The sequence below is a fragment of the Triticum urartu genome, chromosome 6A (genome assembly GCF_056163025.1).
Source record: "Triticum urartu cultivar PI428250 chromosome 6A, HENAU_Tu73, whole genome shotgun sequence".
NCBI lineage: Eukaryota > Viridiplantae > Streptophyta > Magnoliopsida > Poales > Poaceae > Triticum > Triticum urartu.
The window spans coordinates 579,832,300-579,853,070 of NC_141878.1; the positions used below are offsets into that span (position 1 = coordinate 579,832,300).

General features: G+C 50.2%; 1 protein-coding gene and 1 pseudogene across 1 annotated transcript; both read right to left on the bottom strand.

The window, feature by feature from the left end:
• Positions 1–3,101: 3,101 nt before the first annotated feature.
• On the bottom strand, positions 3,102–8,977 carry LOC125512958 (cinnamoyl-CoA reductase 1-like; annotated as a pseudogene).
• Positions 8,978–14,861: 5,884 nt separating this feature from the next.
• On the bottom strand, positions 14,862–16,316 carry LOC125512959 (cinnamoyl-CoA reductase 1-like). The gene is made up of 5 exons (XM_087527315.1): positions 16,112–16,316; positions 15,864–16,021; positions 15,579–15,761; positions 15,141–15,493; positions 14,862–15,045 (listed from the first exon to the last, which is right to left on the bottom strand). The coding sequence occupies exons 1-5, from the start codon at positions 16,269–16,271 to the stop codon at positions 14,862–14,864; spliced, it is 1,038 nt and encodes a 345-aa protein (XP_087383441.1). The 5' UTR covers positions 16,272–16,316.
• Between the last annotated feature and the right edge of the window lie 4,455 nt (positions 16,317–20,771).

Here is a 20,771-nt window from a genome sequence, read left to right on the forward strand (position 1 = left end):
ACCACACCTCCACAAATGTGATTCCATCTCGAATATTTGCATGCGTTTAGAAAAAACATCAATGTTTCGTGACAATAAAATTCAGAATGTTTTGAATATTTTTTCTATTTTTTCAAATTTTAATGTTCATCCGAGATCATGTGAGCTTAAGCTCACAATAGCACTTTCCTACACACACACACACACACACACACACACACACACACACACACACAACATCAGCTCAAATGTGAGTTTTTCCAATGAAAAGAGTCCCGCTCCCCAATTTCATTTCTGAAATCAATAATGTCAGACTATGATCAAATGTGTATCATTATGCTATTTGTAATAACGACCAACTATGTCAAAATGTGTTACATCAATACACAAAACTAAAGTTCATATCACGACGAAGCTGCTTGACTATGCATGTTATTTAGGTAGTATAGTGTTAGAGGAGGATGGGGGGGGGGGGGGGGTTCCTCAGAATACCTCAAATCAACTTAGTGTGAAACGTCTCATTCCATCCCTCTTTTTGTACTACTTGAAGGCGACATAATATTAACGGTATGCCTAGAGAAGAGAGTGCCATCAAGACTAGCTAGAGGATGGCACGCCAAGGGTCGTCACACCCATGTGACATCGCTTGAGAACAAGTATAATAAGGTGATGTAATTAGGCTATACGAATTTAAATATTATATTTATGCTGAGTTGAAGAAGAGAGAAGAGAAGTGTTTTCTAAGGATTTAAGAACCACAAAGACTTCAAGAAACTTTGTGAGAGAGTGAAATGGGTAGGTATTAATAATAAAGTGGTACTATTTACTGCCAACTAACACATGTTGACTATAAAATTGCCTATGGATGATAAGGCAACAACATATAACCAACATTTGGACATACTATTAACCATGCTCTTTAACAAGGATTAACACGCCCGAGAAAGAGCGAATTTACTTACTCACGGTATATGCCTGTCCTATCCCCGAGGATAGGTTGGAATATTTCGGTAAAATTCCACCGGGGTTTCTCTATACAATATGAAAATACCCGAGAACGAAAATATACCGTGCACTAATAGATCTTTCATTGTTGCTTTGAGATTCATGCTACCTTTTTTTTCACCATTTTCAAAATATTACATTGGGGTTTTCTTCTAGTTCCAAAGTGTATCTTAATGTTCCAGTGTGTACTACCAAATGCGATAAAAAAGAAGGGCATTCTCTTTTACTAGTAGACCTAAACGCTCTTATATTTCTTTACAGAGAGAGTACACAATAAAACATGCTGATATATGTTGGAAAGACAAAAACAGAACGAAGCATTTTGAAACAAGTTTTTTTTTGCAACAATCAAAAAATAGCATGAATCTCAAAGCAACCATGGACGGTGGATCCATGCGCAGGATATCTGATGAATGATAGATAAATCACTCTTTGGAGATACCCCTGATTGTTGGATTTAATGTAAGATAAAAAAAACTTACATTCCTTACCTAGCTACTTCTTTCACTATAAAAAGTGGTGGCCAAGTTGGTCATGTATGAAGGGGAAAATATCACTACCATTGGCCACACGGCCCTTGTCAAGTCCATGAGCACATCCTAAGTGGTCTACTTCATCACTCCCCTTGTTGATGCACCTACCACCCTTCATAATGTCAATAAGCTTCAGCGAGCGTTATTTGTTCTGGCTCCGATACGACAAGCGGGCAAAAAAGCAAGGTGATTTGGGAGATTGTTTGCCGACCGCATGAATATGGAGGACTTGGGGTTCTCAACACGAAAAATTTGCACGTGCTCTGCGCTTGAGGTGGCCATGGTTCGAGTGGAAGGAGCCAAGAAGATGTGGGTGGGGATGGGAAACCCGTGTGACGAAGAGGATCCTCTATGCCTCGACGACCATCACTAGAGGCAATGCTGCAAGGACCCCTTTTTGGGAGGCCCCTTGGCTACTTGGGCGGAGGCCCATTGATATTGCTCCGCTTTTTTTCGAGGCCTCATCGAGAAAGAATTGGAAGGTGCGGGAGGCCCTAAAGAACAACGCGTGGATTCTCAAGATCAACCCCGAAACCATTGTTACCGCTGGGCACATTAGTCAATTTTTCACCCTTTGGATGCTTCTTCAGGAGATCCATCTTGACGACCTTGTTGACGATGATATTGTATGGAAGCATATGCTTAGTGGCCACTACTCGGCGGCTTCCGCCTACAAGGCGCAATTCCTTAGCAGGGTCTTCTCTCCCATGGACCAAATGGTGTGAGAGGCTTGGGCATATACTTGGGCACCGCTAAAAGTCAAGTTTTTTGCTTAGTTGGCCATTCAAGACCGATTTGTACCGCCGACAGGTTGGCTAAATGGGATGGCCAAACTGTGGCCTTTGCCCCCTTTGCGGGAGGGTGCAAGGATATGGATCCCACCTCTTCTTCAAATTCCGTTACTCTCTGTGGCTTTGGAACTTGGTCATTGAGATATTTCGCCTTGAGGATTGGGACACCTCCAATTGGCATTTGGAAGACAATGTTGAGGATTGGTGGGAAAGCCGAACCGGTGATGATACGCGGGATAGAAAGGCAATGGCCTCTCTAACTATGCTCATTTTGTGATCCATATGGAATGAGTGGAACACAAGGTTGTTCCGGCACAATAGTGCGCCCCCACCGATCTTGCTAAACAACATCTTAGAGGAGGCGAAACTTTGGGTCATCATCGAAGCAAAGAAGCTAGGGTCAATTGTATTTCGAGAGTAATCATTCATGTTGCTTTTTTGGGGTGAATTGTAACAAACTATATCCTCTTCTTAACTAATATATGAGGCAAATATTTTGCCTTGGTTTCAAAAAAAAACTATAAAAGTGGACTCTAGGACAATCGTTCAAAAATGATGTTACCATTCATTTATTCCACAATAATATTTACATGTTACTTACTCTCTTTGTACACAAATGTAAGACATTTTGGCAGTTTATTCTAAATTAAAAAAATGTTCTACAATGTTTACATAGCGAGTGCATTTTATGCTTGTAAAAATACACAATTCCATGATGAATCTCCAAAATCCTGAAAAGATTTGTTCCAGCTCTGCTTGTTTATTTCTTCCAACAAACTTGTCCCAGATCGTGTTACAAGTACGCGCGCTTTGGTGCCAGGCGAACAATGGGCAGAGGCAGGTGGCCCTTTTTCTGCAAGCACGTCACTGTCTCATACAAGCTTTTCCCTCAGCGGAGTGAAGTCCAATATTCGCACCTGCCGCGTGGACGAATCTACAGTGAGCACTGAGCAAGCGCAACACCCAAAATTGAATTAAATACGTTGAAATAAGATCAATCATGATGTGCTCGTACTTACTTGGCGGTTATGTGGTACTGCGGGAAGAGGTCGCCGAGGAGCTGGAGAAAGTGCACGTGGTGCAGCACGGCGCCGATGCAGGCAGTGTGCGTCGTGGTGCTCGTAGATGAGGACATGGGCCTGGGCGATGTCGCGGAGTCGGTGTAAGAGCATCTCTAACTGTTCGGCCCCCTCAGGACGCATAAAAAACACCTTCTGGGGGTGAGCCGGCGATGCAATCGATGCTGGGACGGTTTCGCGCCTAGTCGTCGCCTCCAGCTCGCCCTCAGACGTCGAAATTGACCCATTTTTCAGTCTCATTTCAGCGAATAAAAGGCACATATGTACGACAATATGCCCATATTCGGCGTGGTTCGTCGTTGTTCGGCGTTCAATTATGCACATAATATTTTTTTATCACATATTTCATCACAAAAATATCAAATACTTCAACAAAATAGTACAACAATAAGTAGTTCAACACAAATTATATAGTTCAATAAATAATAACTCACATTTCATCACACGTCGCACCCGGCATCGCCCTTCAGCCTCCATAGATGCTCTATCAGATCTTGCTGCAGTTGATGATGCACCTGTGGGTCTCGGATCTCCTGGCGCATACTGAGATAGGCAGTCCAGGTTGTCGGTAGCTGGTGATCAACTTCGGCTAGAGGACCCTGCCTGTAGTATGGTTCAGTGTCAAACACTGGGTCTTCTTGCTCGCTCTCGATGATCATGTTGTGCAAGATGACACAGCAAGTCATAATCTCCCACATTTGATCTTTCGACCAGGTCTGAGCGGGGTACCGGACAACGGCAAATCGAGATTGGAGCACACCAAATGCCCGCTCGACATCCTTCCTGTAAGCCTCCTGAACCTTCGCAAACCAGGCGTTCTTGCCTCCTGGCACAGGGTTTGAGAACGTCTTCACAAATGTCTACCATCTCGGATAGATGCCATCAGCTAGATAGTACCCCTTGTTGTAGTGCCGCCCATTGATCTCGAAGTTCACCGGAGGAGAATGACCTTCAACAAGCTTGGCAAAGACAGGAGGGCACTGCAGCACGTTGATGTCATTGTGAGTTCCTGGCATACCAAAGAAGGAGTGCCAAATCCAGAGGTTCTGTGTGGCTACCGCCTCAAGCACCACACTACAACCGCCTTTGGCGCCTTTGTACATCCCCTGCCAAGCAAATGGGCAATTCTTCCATTTCCAATGCATGCAGTCGATGCTTCCAAGCATCCCAGGAAATCCTCTTGCTGCATTCTGTGCTAGGATCCGAACAGTGTCTTCCGCATTGGGTGTTCTCAAGTATTGTGGTCCAAACACTGCCACCACTGCCCGACAGAACTTGTAGAAACACTCTATGCTGGTGGACTCGGCCATGCGCCCATAGTCGTCGAGTGAATCACCGGGAGCTCCGTATGCAAGCATCCTCATCGCTATCGTGCACTTCTGGATGGAGGTGAATCTAAGAGCGCCGGTGCAATCCATCTTGCACTTGAAGTAGTTGTCGAACTTTCGGATGGAATTCACAATCCCGAGAAAGAGCTTTCGGCTCATCCGATAACGAGCATCGGCGAAGTAGTCGGAGTAAAGCATGCAGTAGCCTTCGAGACGATGCCGGTTCTTTGCTTTCACCCGCCCAGGCGCCGAGCCACCTCGCCGCGGCTTTTCATTGCTCGCCAGCAGCCGGGCGAGGGCGGCGAGCACCATGAGATGCTCTTCTTCCTGGACGTCGGCCTCGGCTTCCTCCTCCAGCAGCGCGGCGAGCGCTTCCTCGTCATCCAAGTCCATCGCCGAGGCAGGCAAATCGCCGAACACCTTGCGCTCGGTGGGCGTGTACCCGCCGCTAAACCGCGCCTCCGCTGCCGGAAACGGCGGCCGAAAACGCCCAGCTGCTGTTAGAGGGGCTGCCACGGCGAAGCGCTGCTATTTTTCCGGCGGGGAATGGCTATCTAGAGGTGTAGGGCGGCGGGCGGTGCCGGGATATAGCTACTAGTGGCTGAGGGCGCGGGGGGTGGGAGGCGAGTCGGGGAAGAAAACCTTGACTTTTCCCCTGACAGTGTGGGCCAGCACGCTTTTCCCTTGCGCCGGAGCCTCCAACTGCTCCCCAGTGCGCCGGGTTCGGCCTGTGACCGCCGGGCGGAAAAAAGGGCCGCACCGGCGATTTTCGGCGTCCTGGGGGCGCGACTGGGCCGTTTTTTCGGCGCCGGCGCCGAAAACGTGGTCTGGGGAGGCCTGTTGGGGACGCGGCTAGAGATGCTCTAAGCGGTGACTGCATTGAGGTAGGTGGGCTTGGCGCGGGTGAGGCAGCGAGCGACGTGGCAGCTGCTTGAGTTGAGTGACTGTTGCAGCATGGGGCCCATGGTCATGGATGGCACCACCACCGCCAGCTCAAGGCCCCTCTTGGCTGCCTCCTCCGTCGCCGTGATCTTTGCCGTAATACACAGATTATTCTTAAGTTCAGTCTAGTAGAGAAAGATCAGGGTGCGATTAAGCAGAGTATTATTACCGCACTATTTTTGCAGTAATCATAGTAGTTCCAGCACGTCTCGTCGAGCCCTGCGTCGGAGCTATGATTGGGGTCCATGTGCACAGAGCCGTAGGACGAGGTGAGGACCACGCGTCGCATGCCGGCGTCTGCTGCCGCGCTGATCATGTTCTTGGTGCCCTCAACGGCGACCGGCACGAGGTCCTGCAAGCGATTAGCACACATGTAGCAAGCAAGTATGCCGCCCTTTGTTAAGGCCGCACGAAGAAGTGAGCGGAGCAGAGGAAGCGAACTTACAGGGTCGTTGGAGAGAGGGGATGTGACGTGGAAGACGTCATGGCAGTTGCAGAAGGCAACACGGCATAGGGTGAGCCTCTCCTCAGTGCCCTCCAGCGCCAGCAGGTGCCCGTTCTTTTGGTCAGCTGCAGAAACCACTCCACCATTGGATGAGCCACAAAATTCAGCGAGATCAATCATGGACTGACGCACACCAAACCATCTGATGTAAAGACGATTTTCAGTGTTAATTATCCAGGTGTAAGCAAACTGTGACCGACTTACCGGGGTCTCTGGCGGTTCCGGTGGCACGGTAGCCACGGAGGAAGAGCTACTTCAAGCCAACTCCAACGTGCGACCCCATCATGTCCGGGCACAAACGGAATTTTGTCCGTTTTATGTCCGTTTTTGACCCATCATCGGCTCAAGTTTGGGCCACTTTTGAGGTAAAACGGACAGCGCGCGGACGGGCGGGACGCGCGCGCTTGTCCTCCCCTGGCCCGCCCATCGATAGCACAAAGCACCAACCCGACGCCTCATTTCGCCCAAACCTTCCCACGTCCCGCCCACCACCCTCCCGCCCATGGCCGATGCCCCGCCGAATTCCTCATGCTTGGGATTTGTTGTCCGACGAGTTTCTCCTGGCGAGCACAGGGTCGTCGGCCTGGCGAGCACAGGGTCGTCGGTCGCCAGGCCTCCGCACTGCCCCTCGCTGAGGTCGCGAACCACGCCTTTGTCGCCCGGTTTTTCTCCGCCAAGGTACGAAGGCCAGACCCGTTTCTCGGGGTCGCCGGACGTTGGCGTGATCGCGCCGTCCATCCCGCGCCCCTCGGCCGTCATCGACCTCAACGTCACGTCGGGGTACAGCAGCGGCGGCCGGCCGTCCGTCGAGATGCAAAGAAAGCAAGCACGGCCGCCGTCTACGGGCACCATGCCGTCGCCCCGCGTCCTGTTCAACGAAATGCCAACACCAACGCCAACGGTTGACGATCCCTTCTACAACCAGTTCATGGAGAATGTCATCTACGAGGGTAGGCATGGTGATGCCTATGATCCCGAGAAGACCCAAAGTCAGGATGGCCGCGACCAGTACGTTGCCGATGAAGACATTGAGGCCCACGACCATGCTGACTATGACCATGGTGACTCGTGGCATGAAGATGATGACATCTATTGCGAAGGTGATGGTGATGAAGAAGAAGAAGGCACTGATATTGGGGGCGAGCCATTGTCATCGATGAGCTCACCCAAAGAGCGGAAGCACAAAAGAGGAAGAAGAGCATTCGTACGGGATCATACTTACAAGAGGAGGACAAGTTGATTTGCCAAAGTTGGATGGAGGTTGGCCAAGATCCGGGGACCGGTGCGCAACAAAAGGGACTTGTTTTTTGGACAAGAGTTCACAAAACATTCCATGAAAGAAATTTGTTTGCGCCCAACCAATTTACGAGCGACTGTGGCATCACCTCGATTCAAAAGAGGTGGTTGTTCATCCAACAAGAATACAACAAGAATTGTGCCGCACTTGAGAGCATTGAAGCACGTCCCGTGAGTGGTCTCAGCATTGGGGACATGGTATGCTCTCTTATCTTCCGTTGCTACGTCCATGAGACTTCGGCCTTTTATATGTTTGCATGTCCAATTGTTGTTGATCGTGTAGGCATTTCAATCTTTGGAAGCATTCAAGGTCTGGCACAATGACAAGCCATTCACACTTACGCATTGTTGGAAGTTCGTCAACAATTGCCCTAAGTTCAAAGATCAATACTGTGAACTTCAAAGAAAGAGAGGCAAGAAGACGGCCGCGTTGGTCGGAGGTGGAGATGGTGAGGCGTTGAAGAGGCCGAGGGGTAAGACCAACTCCAAGATGGACGACATACGTGATGCGTCATCCATGGCCTTGCATTAGACTTTGCACGCCATGATGTCTCAAAAGGATGTGAAAGACGAGAAAAGGCGACAAAGCAAGGAGGAGCAAATGAAGCAATACCTGAAGCTTCAAATAAAGAAGCTTGAGATGGAGGAAGCGGCCAAGAAGAGGAAGATCGACATGGAGGAGGCGTCCCGGCAGAGACAACTCGACATCGAAGCCGCCAATGCCTCGGCCAGGCAGAGGCAGCTCGACATCGAGGCCGCCAATGCCGTAACCAAAGCAAAGGAGGTGACGCTAGCGATCATGAGCATGGACTTGAGCAAGATGACTGAGAAGACGAGGAGCTAGTTCGAGGCCCGGAAGAAGGAGATGTTCGACGCCGGCGGCCTGAACTAGGTGGTCTATTCGGCCGTGGCCGTTCTTTTTGGAGGCTGGCATGGGTGCCGGGCGTTGACTTTGTGCCGGCGAGAAACCTATTCATTTTGAAGGTTGGTTGTGTTGCCGGCGACAAAACTATTCATTTTGAAGGCTGGTTGTGTTGCCGGCGAGGTTGTGTAGGCGGGTTGTGTTGCCGGCGTGAACTAGGGCCGCTGGCATGAACTATGGGCGTGGTTTATTCGAAATTTTACATTTGAAAAAGAAGGCGGACAGGATGCGGCCAAAGGATGCGTTCGCGCGTTGTGCACAAGGCCACCGCATCTCAGATATAGCCTGAACACGACCCCATTGCCCGCGCCAAACGGACAAAATCCGGACCAAACGAACATCCGTTTAAGGTCATGCGCAGGAGTTGGCCTCACCACCCACGAGCCGATGAAGCCTCCGGCCCCGGTGACGCAGACCAGCTCCTGCTCCGGCCGCCGCTGCTTCATCTTGGCGTTGTCGGTGGCCTTGTTAATCGACGGCATGGTGAATCGGTGTTTGATGACCAGGGTGGTCGATCAATATGTGGATGTTGAAGCAAGATTGCTAGTCGCCTAACTGCACGGGCTAGCTAGTACAGTAGTACCAAACTGCCTTTGCTTGCTGCTTGCTGTTGATGATGATCTGTAGGTCGAGCTTGTGTGTTCTGTATCCGGTTAACGTGCTCCACTATTTATACTGGAAAGCAAGCGCGAAACAATACAACGAGACTGTGTGTTTGCGAGGCAGGTCTGGCATGAGATGGGCTTGAGGACAGGGGTGCATGACATAGAGCCACTCCAGGATGAATCTTTGAGCGCCTGGTGCTTGAGGCAGGACCAACGTCCGGCACATCGCAAATCTTTCAGGGCTAAATGCATCCTGGTCTTATAGATAATTTGGAAGTATCAAAATGACATCGTGTTCAACGGGGCATCGGTATCTCTGCCACGAGTCAAGGAGCGGCTCCAGGATGAAGGGAAGCTTTGGGCCAAGGCTGGATTGTTCAAGGAGGACACTAAAGGTTTTGAGGAGCACGGTAGTAGGCAGACGGAGCGTGAGTAGTACGCCCTAGTGTACTGGCGGAGTTCAGGCGTGTGCCATGTAAATATTGTAGCCCGTGTGGATGCTTGGGAGTCTTTCCCATCCTCTCTTTAATGAATGATACGCACACTCATGCATATTTAAGAAAAAAAAAACACAATGACACTGCGGTGCAATACTACCTGGACTGGACTGGAGTGCGTGAGCGGAAAGGTAAGGGGAGGCTCGTCTCCCGGCTGCAGCTCGTTTTGTTTATGGAGTGATGCAGCCATCCAGCGACTGAATATTCAGCGGCGTGACCCGACGGGTGGGTTTGGGGCTCAGCCGACATAGGACTAGGAGCACGGCAGATTCCGTTTCCGCGAAGCGAATCCTTCGTGATGCCATGGAAAGGTCCACGACCTTGCGCGTCATCGTCGCATGACAAAAGCTATGATGGTTTTCTCCGTGCTGCATATACCATTGAAATGTCTTGGATTTGAGTTGACTTCCCTTCAGGTAAAGGTGTATACGCGTTTTTTTATAGCCATTGTCTCGTAATGGGTCTAACTTTATTAACTCTTTAAAGTCGAATATTGTCTTTGGAGGCCGAGCTCCATGTAACTCGGTTTTGAAAATTTTGAATTTTGTCAAATTTCATATTTCTTACATTTCAAAAATTTCTGTAAAAAACACATGTATACATGAAGGCTTAACACACATGTGTGTAAATTTTCAGGGCAAAATACGTTGAAACGAGGGCTGTGCAAAAAAAAAATCTGATACTTTTTAACACATGATACTATTTATCCTCCCAGGCTATGAATTTGTCTTTTTTTGTACAGATCGCATTTCAATATTTGTCTTTTTAACACATGATATTTTTCAGATTTTTTCGAAACCGAAAAAATTGAATTTTGATTTGTTTTCAAAAGAAGGCCTCCACGGAGGCCAAGAGCCAAACGTCTGTTCTCCTTTAAAGTGTCCTTTGTTTGCTGAAAGAACCACTGAAGAAGCTATCTGCAGCCTAAGATATAAGCTTCTGAAATGAAATTGTGAGTGCCATCATCTATGAGGTACACGAGGAAATCATCAACAAAAGACTTTGTAGTCATCTGTCTCTTGCTATTAACATACTTTGCCTCAGTTTCCAAAAAAAAGGGGTTTACACTTGCAGAAAGACACAATTCTATGATGAATCCCAAAAAATCCCAACTCCTTCTCCAGAAGAGGTCCTCTTCTTCTCCTCCTGCTTTGCTCTGTTTATCATTTTGAACCAAAATGACATTATCATCATTCATTACATAAATAGTACTCTCTAAGTTTACAAATACAAAGTGTTTTGAATATTTCAATATGGACCATATACGGACTAAAATTAGTGAACAAACACATTAAAATTTGTCTATATACATCCGATTCATCAAAGAAATTGAACATCTTAAATTTGTGACAGGAGGAAGTAATATTTACATGATACATTTTATACTTATAGAAATATACAATTCCATGTTGAATCTAAAAATCTTGGTTTCTTGTTAATCTTCTTCTTTCGTTCCTCTTTGCACTGTTTATTTCATCAGATAGACTTGTCCCTTGTTCTGTTAGGGCATCTCCAGCCGCGCCCCCAACAGGCCCCCCAGGCCACTTTTTCGGCGCCGGCGCCGAAAAAACGGCCCAGTCGCGCCCCCAGGATGCCGAAAATCGCCGGTTCGGACCTTTTTTCCGCCCGGCGGTCACAGGCCGAACCCGGCGCGCTGGGGAGCAGTTGGGGGCTTCGGCGCTAGCGAAAAGTGAAGGAAATATGCCCTAGAGGCAATAATAAAGTTATTATTTATTTCCTTATTTCATGATAAATGTTTATTATTCATGCTAAAATTGTATTAACCGGAAACATAATACATGTGTGAATACATAGACAAACAAAGTGTCACTAGTATGCCTCTACTTGACTAGCTCGTTAATCAAAGATGGTTATGTTTCCTAACCATAGACATGTGTTGTCATTTGATTAACGGGATCACATCATTAGGAGAATGATGTGATTGACATGACCCATTCCATTAGCTTAGCACCCGATCGTTTAGTATATTGCTATTGCTTTCTTCATGACTTATACATGTTCCTATGACTATGAGATTATGCAACTCCCGTTTGCCGGAGGAACACTTTGTGTGCTACCAAACGTCACAACGTAACTGGGTGATTATAAAGGAGCTCTACAGGTGTCTCCAAAGGTACTTGTTGGGTTGGCGTATTTCGAGATTAGGATTTGTCACTCCGAATGTCGGAGAGGTATCTCTGGGCCCTCTCGGTAATGCACATCACATAAGCCTTGCAAGCATTACAACTAATGTGTTAGTTGTGAGATGATGTATTACGGAACGAGTAAAGAGACTTGCCGATAACGAGATTGAACTAGGTATTGGATACCGACGATCGAATCTCGGGCAAGTAACATACCGATGACAAAGGGAACAACGTATGTTGTTATGCGGTCTGACCGATAAAGATCTTCGTAGAATATGTAGGAGCCAATATGGGCATCCAGGTCCCGCCATTGGTTATTGACCGGAGATGTATCTCGATCATGTCTACATTGTTCTCGAACCGTAGGGTCCGCACGCTTAACGTTACGATGACAGTTATTATGAGTTTATGTATTTTGGTGTACCGAAGGTTGTTCGGAGTCCCGGATGTGATCATGGACATGACAAGGAGTCTCGAAATGGTCGAGACATAAAGATTGATATATTGGACGACTATATTCGGACATCGGAATTGTTCCGGGTGATTTCGGATAAAACCGGAGTGCTGGAGGGGTTACCGGAACCCCCCGGAGAAGTAATGGGCCTTATTGGGCCTGAGGGGAGAGAGAGGGCAGCAGCCCAGGAGGTGGCGCGCCCCCCTCATGGGGAGTCCGAATAGGACTAGGAGGGGGGGCGGCCCCCCTTTCCCTCTCCCTCTCCCTCTCTTTCCTTCCCCCTCCCTATTCCTAGTTGGACTAGGAAAGGGGAGTCCTACTCCCACTAGGAGGAGGACTCCCCCCCTCTCCTGGGCGCACCCAAGGGCCGGCCGGCCTCCCCCTTGCTCCTTTATATACGGGGGCAGGGGGGCACCCTAGGACACACAAGTTGATCTTCGTGATCGTTCCTTAGCCGTGTGCGGTGCCCCCCTCCACGATATTACACCTCGATCATATTGTAGCGGTGCTTAGGCGAATCCCTGCGACGGTTAAACATCAAGATCGTCACCACGCCGTCGTGCTGACGAAACTCCTCCCCGAAGCTTTGCTGGATCGGAGCCCGGGGTGCGTCATCGAGCTGTATGTGTGTCAAGAACTCGGAGGTGCCGGAGTAACGGTGCTTGGATCGGTTGGACCGGGAAGACGTACGACTACTTCCTCTACATTGCGTCAACGCTTCTGCTTCAGTCTACGAGGGTACGTAGACAACACTCTCCCCTCTCGTTGCTATGCATCACCATGATCTTGCGTGTGCGTAGGAATTTTTTTGAAATTACTACATTACCCAACAAAAAGCACGCCTGGCCCACACCGAGAGGGGAAAAGTCAAGGTTTTCTTCCCCCGACTCGCCTCGCACCCCCCGCGCCCTCGGCCACCACTAGCTATATCCCGGCGACGGCCGCCGCCCTACTCTGCTAGATAGCCATTCCCCGCCGGAAAATAGCAGCGCTTCGCCGCGGCAGCCCCTCCCACAGCTGCTGGGCGTTTCTGGCCGCCGTTTCTGGCCGCGGAGGCGCGGTTTAGCGGCGGGTACACGCCCACCGAGCGCAAGGTGTTCGGCGTTTTGCCTGACTAGGCAATGGACTCGGATGACGAGGAAGAGCTCACCGCGCTGCTGGAGGAGGAAGCTGCGGCCGACGTCCAGGAAGAAGAGCATCTCATGGTGCTCGCCGCCCTCGCCCAGCTACTGGCGAGCAATGAAAAGCCACAGCAAGGTGGCTCGGCACCGGGGCGGGTGAAATCAAAGAACCGGCATCGTCTCGAAGGTTACTGCATGCTCTACTCCGACTACTTCGCCGATGCTCCACTTCATGGCGAGAAAACATTTCGGCGCCGTTATCGGATGAGCCGAAAGCTCTTCCTCAGGATTGTGAATTCCATCCGGGAGTTCGACAACTACTTCAAGTGCAAGATGGATTGGATTGGTGCTCTTGGATTCACCTCCATCCAGAAGTGCACGACAACGATGAGGATGCTTGCATATGGAGCTCCCAGTGATTCACTCGACGACTATGGGCGCATGGCCGAGTCCACCAGCATAGAGTGTTTCTACAAGTTCTGTCGGGCAGTGGTGGCAGTGTTTGGGCCACAATACTTGAGAACACCCAATGCGGAAGACACTGCTCGGATCCTAGCCTAGAATGCAGCAAGAGGATTTCCTGGGATGCTTGGAAGCATCGACTGCATGCATTGGAAATGGAAGAATTGCCCATTTGGTTGGCAGGGGATGTACAAAGGCGCCAAAGGCGGTTGCAGTGTGGTGCTTGAGGCGGTAGCCACACAGGACCTCTGGATTTGGCACTCCTTCTTTGGTATGCCAGGAACTCACATTGACATCAATGTGCTGCAGTGCTCTCCTGTTTTTGCCAAGCTCGTTGAGGGCCATTCTCCTCCGGTGAACTTCGAGATCAATGGGCACCAATACAACAAGGGGTACTACCTAGCAGATGGCATCTATCCGAGATGGTTGACATTTGTGAAGACGATCTCAAACCCTGCGGCAGGAGGCAAGAACGCCTGGTTTGCGAAAGTTCAGGAGGCTTGCAGGAAGGATGTCGAGCGGGCATTTGGTGTGCTCCAATCTCGATTCGCTGTTGTTCGGTACCCCGCTCAGACCTGGTCCAAAGATCAAATGTGGGAGATTATGACTTGCTGTGTCATCTTGCACAACATGATCATCGAGAGCGAGCAAGAAGACCCAGTGTTTGACACTGAACCATACTACAGGCAGGGGCCTCTAGCCGAAGTTGATCACAATCTACCGGCAACTTGGACTGCCTATCTCAGTATGCGTCAGGAGATCCGAGACCCACAGGTGCATCATCAACCGCAGAAAGATCTGATTGAGCACCTATGGAGGCTCAAGGGGGACGCCGTGTGATGAAATACGAGTTTTTATTTGTTGAACTATATAATTTGTATTGAACTATTTGTTGTTGTACTATTTTGTTGAAGTATTTGATTTTTCTGTGATGAAATATGTGATAAGAAATAATTGTGTTGATAATTGAACGCCGAGACACGGCGAAACCACGCCGAATATGGGCCTATTGTCGCCCACATGGGCCCTTTATTCACCGAAATTAGGCTGCAAAGTGGGCCAATTTCGGCGCCTGGGGGCGAGCTGGGGGCGACGACTGGGCGCAAAACCGCCCCCAGCGCCGATTGTATCGCCGGCTCGCCCCCAGGGGGCGATTTTTATGCGTCCTTGGGGGGGGCAACGGCTGGAGATGCCCTTACAAGTAGGCACACTTTGGTGCCAGGGGATCAACGGGCAGAGGCAGGTGGCCCTTTTTCTGCAAGCACGTCACCCTCTCGTACAAACTTTCCCTCACTGGAGTGAACTCCAATCCCAGGTCCGTGAGCCTTCGGTTGGAGAACTTGTAGGGCTTCGCCATTGGCTTGCCATCGTCTTCACACCTGCCATGCCACCCCAACAAAATCCACCATGAGCAACCAATCAAATAGGTTGAAATATAAGGTCAATCGATATGGCCATCAATTATCATACGTACTTGGCGGTGATGTGGTACTGCGAAAAGAGCTCGCCGAGGAGCTGGAGGAAGTGTGTGCGATGCAGCACATCGCCGATGCAGAGGTAGCGGCCGCAAGCCTCGGGATGCTCATAGACAAGGACGTGGGCGTGGGTGACGTTGCGGACGTCGGTGTAGGTGGCGACGACGTTGGGGTAGGTGGGCTTGGCGCCGGTGAGGTAGCGGGCTACGTGGCTGTTGCTGAAGTTGAGCGCCGGCTGTAGAATGGGGCCCATGGTCATGGACGGCACCACCACCGCCAGCTCCAACCCCCTCTTGGCTGCCTCCTCCGTCGTTGTGATCTCCGCCATCATCTTCGCGCAACAGTACAAGTTCTGCAATGCACACAGAGATTGGTAAGTTCAGTTCAGTCGTGATGGGCAGAGCAGAGGATCCAGGGGGAAATGAGCTTGTTCTTACGCCTGTGCTTTTGCAGAAGTCGTAGTCACTCCAACAGGTCTCGTCGAGCACGGTGTCGGGGCTGCGGTTAGGGTCCATGTGCACGGCGCCGTAGGATGATGTGAACACCACACGCCGCACGCCGGCGTCCGCGGCCGCGCTGATCACGTTCCTGGTGCCCTCTACGGTGACCGGCACGAGGTCCTGCAAAACCAGCAGCACATGTAGATGTAGCAGGTAAGTACGCGGCCCTTGCAGAAAGCCCGAAACTTCGAGAAGTAAGCAGAGTAGAGGAAGTGAACTGGCGGGGTCGTTGGATACTGGCGAGGCAACGTGGAAGACGCCCTTGCAGCCGCGGAAGGCGGCGCGAAGGCCGTCGTAGTCGAGGACGTTGGCGCGGCACAGTGTGAGCCTCTCGTGGGCACCCTGCAGGGCCAGCAGCTGTGCGTTCTTGCGGTCAGATGCAGAAACCACTCCAGCATTAGATGTGCTATAGAATTGAGCAAGATCGATCATGGAGCAACGCACGGTGTAAGTAAACTATGACTTACCGAGGTCCCTGGCAGTTCCCCTGACGCGGTAGCCACGGAGGAGGAGCTCCTTCACCACCCACGAGCCGATGAAGCCTCCCGCGCCCGTGACGCAGACCAGCTCCTGCTCCGGCTGCCTCTGCTTTAGCTCGCCATTGTCGGTGGCCTTGTCAATCGACGGCATAGTGGATTAGTGTCTGGTGACCACGGTGGTCAGCCGATGTGTGGATGCAAGCTTGCTTCTTAGAGCATCTCCAGCCGTTCGCCCCCAGGGCGCCGAAAAAGAGCCGCCGCGAGATTGGCTTCTGAGGGCGACCTAGCTTCCAGTCGTCGGCCCACAGGTCGTCCCGGGTTCGGCGACGTTTCGTACAAAATATATGAAAACTCGGCGATTTTTGCATGAACTCGGCGAAACTTCATTTAAATTTGTACAAAAAACACGAACACATGCAAACTATGCCTGAACCATACCAAACTACGCCTAGCCGCCACCGTCGTCGTCTACATGCCAAGAAGCCTGTAGAAGCGGGTGTAGTCGCTGCCGTCGTCATTGTCGTCGTCGTCGCGCGGCTGGCTTAGGACGGTGCCGTCCCTGCTGCAGCCCTGGCTCGAGTCGCCGAGGTGCGGTGGTGCGCTGGACGGCCTGGCCTCGCCCTCCTCGTTGCTGTCGAGGACGATGACGCCGCCCTCCTCACGACCGCGGCAACGGGCCTGGAGCTCCATGTACGTCCGGCGCTGGTAGCCTACCTGCTCCCAGACGTAGTCCTCCTTCGCCCACTTGAGTGCAGACTCGTCGTCGGGGGCCGCCATCTCGACGTGCTCCGGCTTCACCAGGAGACCGAGAAGGCCTCGTGTGTGTTGCAGCCCAACACCCTTCCAATTTGGCCCAAAACCCACCAAAACCTCTCCCATCGTCTAGAGCGTTCGATCACGATCGCGTGGCCGAAAACCGTGCTCAATTTGGAGACTCCTAGCTCCTCCTACCTCTATATAAAGGCCTCTCCCCAAAATTCCCGGATCTCTTCTTCCCCAAACCCTAAAAATTCGCCTCGCGCCGCGCCGGAAACATCCCTGCCGCCGCCCGCAGCCAACCGGGGGCCGCCACGTGGCGTGCCGCCACCCGCAGCCACGCCGGCCCGCTCGGCCCGCCGCAGGCCCCGCCTCCACCGCCCGTGCCAGAGGCGCCCCGCGCCCTTCCTCCGCAGCGCCGCCCGCGCCCTGCCACGACGACGCCCCGCCGCCCGCGCCCTGCCACGACGACGCCCCGCCGCCGTCCCGATCCGCTGCCGCCGTCCCGATCCGCCGGCGCGACCCCGCCGCCTCGCCCGCTCGCCGCCGTCAACAGCTCCGGCGCCGCTCGGCCTCCTCCGACTGCGGCGCCGCCTCGCCGCCCTCCTCGTCGTCCGCGCCGCCCGGCCTCCTACGACTCCGGCCGCCGCACCGCACTTCCTCTTCAGCGACAGCCCTGGCCGGTGAACCTCGAAGTACGTGCTCAAGCGAGATCCAGATCTGGATCTGGAACTTCGCGGTTGACTTTTCCCCCTCCAAACCCTAGCTAATTTGCATTTTTCCGCATGCCTTAACTCTGCATCCGTAGCTCTGATTCGTGCGTGTAGCATATCAGAATGTTCGTCTCGACGAGTACATCATTTCATCTCATTGCATCATTTTCATTTGAGCTCATCTTGTTGCCCGAAATGCTGTTGGAAGAGGGCTATGTGAGGAATTTGTCAGATCTGTTTCAGCAAATAGCCTTTTGTTATTTTTGCCATGATTAATGTGTGCATGATATGATACTGAGCTCTACATGTGTTTTGTTATATGCCATGCCATCTTTACAGGGGTTCTTGCCATGTATTTTTGTGATATTTGTGGTGACTAGCACAAGCATGCAAAGTAGCGTAATCGGTAATGTTGATTTCAGGGACTTATAATTCCTCTAAGTCCTTGTCCTGATTTTGTTGTTATGCCATATGTTCATGTTGTTTCCTAGTGATCCGTGCCTCTTTTGAGGATGATCAGTAAGGATGTTTTGTTAACATTGTGGTGCTCCATCCATCCATGTCCTTGTTTTCATTTATGGAGCAACCTAGCTTGAGTCAATCGAGCTCTACTTTTGCTATAAATTGATCCTGGCAGATTGTTGACATGTTTAGCGATTTTGCCGAGGATGTTGCTATTGATCCGTGCAAGCTATGTTGTTGTTCTTTCCATGTCTAGCTCCTATGCCATGTCTTCTTTATGGGTGTATGCTTAGTTTGTCATGCAATGCTCTGTAGTGAGTGCATGGAGCTCGTAAACATGCCTACTCGTTAACTGATCTGCATGCTCCAGTTTTTCACCAAGTCTGAATTTGTTTATGTTTTTGCCATGTTCACATGCTTGCAATTGTATTTTCTGATCCCTTTTGGCTCAAGGTCACTAAGGGACTTTTGTCTAGTGCTTTGAGTAGCTTCATGCCATGCCTTGCTTTGCCATGTTAATTTCCTGTAGCATGTAGTTTTCATGCTCTAAAGTGTGCTTCCTGATGATAAATTCCAGACTTATGTTAATTTCACAAAGTCTGAAACCTGTTATCATTTGCTTTTTTGCCATGCTTGTTTGAACCTGTTAATGGATGAATTAGCCGTAGCTCAGTGTTCATCTTTTGTCAAGATTCATGAGTGGATCCCTGCCATGTATCTTGTTGTCATGTTTGAGTGATGTAGCATGTTTATCTTGATGCATTTAGTTGGTCACTTGCTGATTATCGCGGACCGGTGCCATATTTGTTTTGCTTGCCATTTCCAAACCGTGCATCCGATTCCGGTGATCTTTATATCGATTTCAACCGAAATCACCTCACCTTTCCAGTGGCACTCTTGGATTTCCAAGTTTGGGCCAGGTTCAATCATTCCTTGTCAAATCTTGCATATGCATCACATATCGCATCCCGCATATCATACCATGTTTGCATCATGTTGTTTGAGCATTGCACGTGGTTGATTGTGCTCCCTTTGCTTGTCATTCTTGTTTGGGTAGAGCCAGGAGACGAGTTCGTGAATGAGGAGCCCATTGAGTTCGCTTACGAGGATCAAGGCAACTCTGAGAACTTTGCAGGCAAGATGACCATACCCTCGAAATCACTTCTATCTTTGCTTGCTAGATGCTCGCTCTTTTGCTATGCCTATGCTACGATACCTACCACTTGCTTATCATGCCTCCCATATTGCCATGTCAAACCTCTAACCCACCTTGTCCTAGCAAACCATTGTTTGGCTATGTTACCGCTTTGCTCAGCCCCTCTTATAGCGTTGCTAGTTGCAGGTGAAGATTGGAGATCGTTCCTTGTTGGAACATTGTTTATTATTGGGATATCACTATATTATCTTGTTTATCTTAATGAACCTATATACTTGGTAAAGGGTGGAAGGCTCGGCCTTATGCCTGGTGTTTTGTTCCACTCTTGCCGCCCTAGTTTCCGTCATATCGGTGTTATGTTTTCGGATTTTGCGTTCCTTACACGGCTGGGTTATAATGGGAACCCCTTGACAGTTCGCCTTGAATAAAACTCTTCCAGCAATGCCCAACATTGGTTTTACCATTCGCCACCTAGCCTCTTTTTCCCTTGGGTTCCGCAGACTCAAGGGTCATCTTTATTTAAAACCTCGGGCCAGTGCTCCTCTAAGTGTTGGCCCAACCTGTCAGCTGCCGGTGGCCACCAGGGGCAACTCTGGGCTAGCCTACCAGAACCTTGGACAATCCGGTGTGCCCTGAGAACGAGATATGTGTAGCTCCTATCGGGATTTGTCGGCACATTCGGGTGGTTCTGCTGGTTTAGTTTTACCATTGTCGATGATGTCTTGTAACCGGGATGCCGAGCCTGATCGAATTGTCTTGCGAGAGGGAATATCCTTCTTTGACCATGAGAGCTTGTGATGGGATAAGTTGGGACTCCCCTGCAGGGATTTGAACTTTCGAAAGCCGTGCCCGCGGTTATGGGCAGATGGGAATTTGTTAATGTTCGGTTGTAGATAACATGAAACTTAACTTAATTAAAATGAATCAACCGCGTGTGTTACCGTGATGGTCTCTTCTCGGTGGAGTCCGGGAAGTGAACACGGTGTTGGAGTAATGCTTGACGTAGGTTGTTCTAGGATCACTTCTTGATCATAGTTGTTCGACCATGCTTTTTCCTTCTCTTCTCGCTCTCTTTTGCGAATAGGTTAGCCACCATATAATGCTAGTCGCTTGCTGCAGCTCCACATCATACCTTACCTTACCTATAAGCTTAAATAGTCTTGATCGCGAGGGTGTGGGATTGCTGAGTCCCCGTGACTCACAAATTCCTTCCTAAACCAGATGCAGGGACAGATGGTATCGCTCCAGACGTTGCGCTTGAGCTCAAGTGGGAGTTCGATGAAGACTCTCGTCGTTACTATGTGTCTTTCCCAGATGATCAATAGTGGTGCCCAGTTGGGGCGATCGGGGACTTTGTCGCATTTGGGGCTTGATCTTTATTTTGGTACCGTAGTCGGACCATGAGTGTATTGGATGAATGTAATGCTATTTATGTATTTGTGTGACGTGGCGAGTGTAAGCCAACTATGTATCTTTTCCCCTTTATTTATATTACATGGGTTGTTTGCGAAGATTACCTCACTTGCGACATTGCTTTCAATGCGGTTATGCCTCTAAGTCGTGC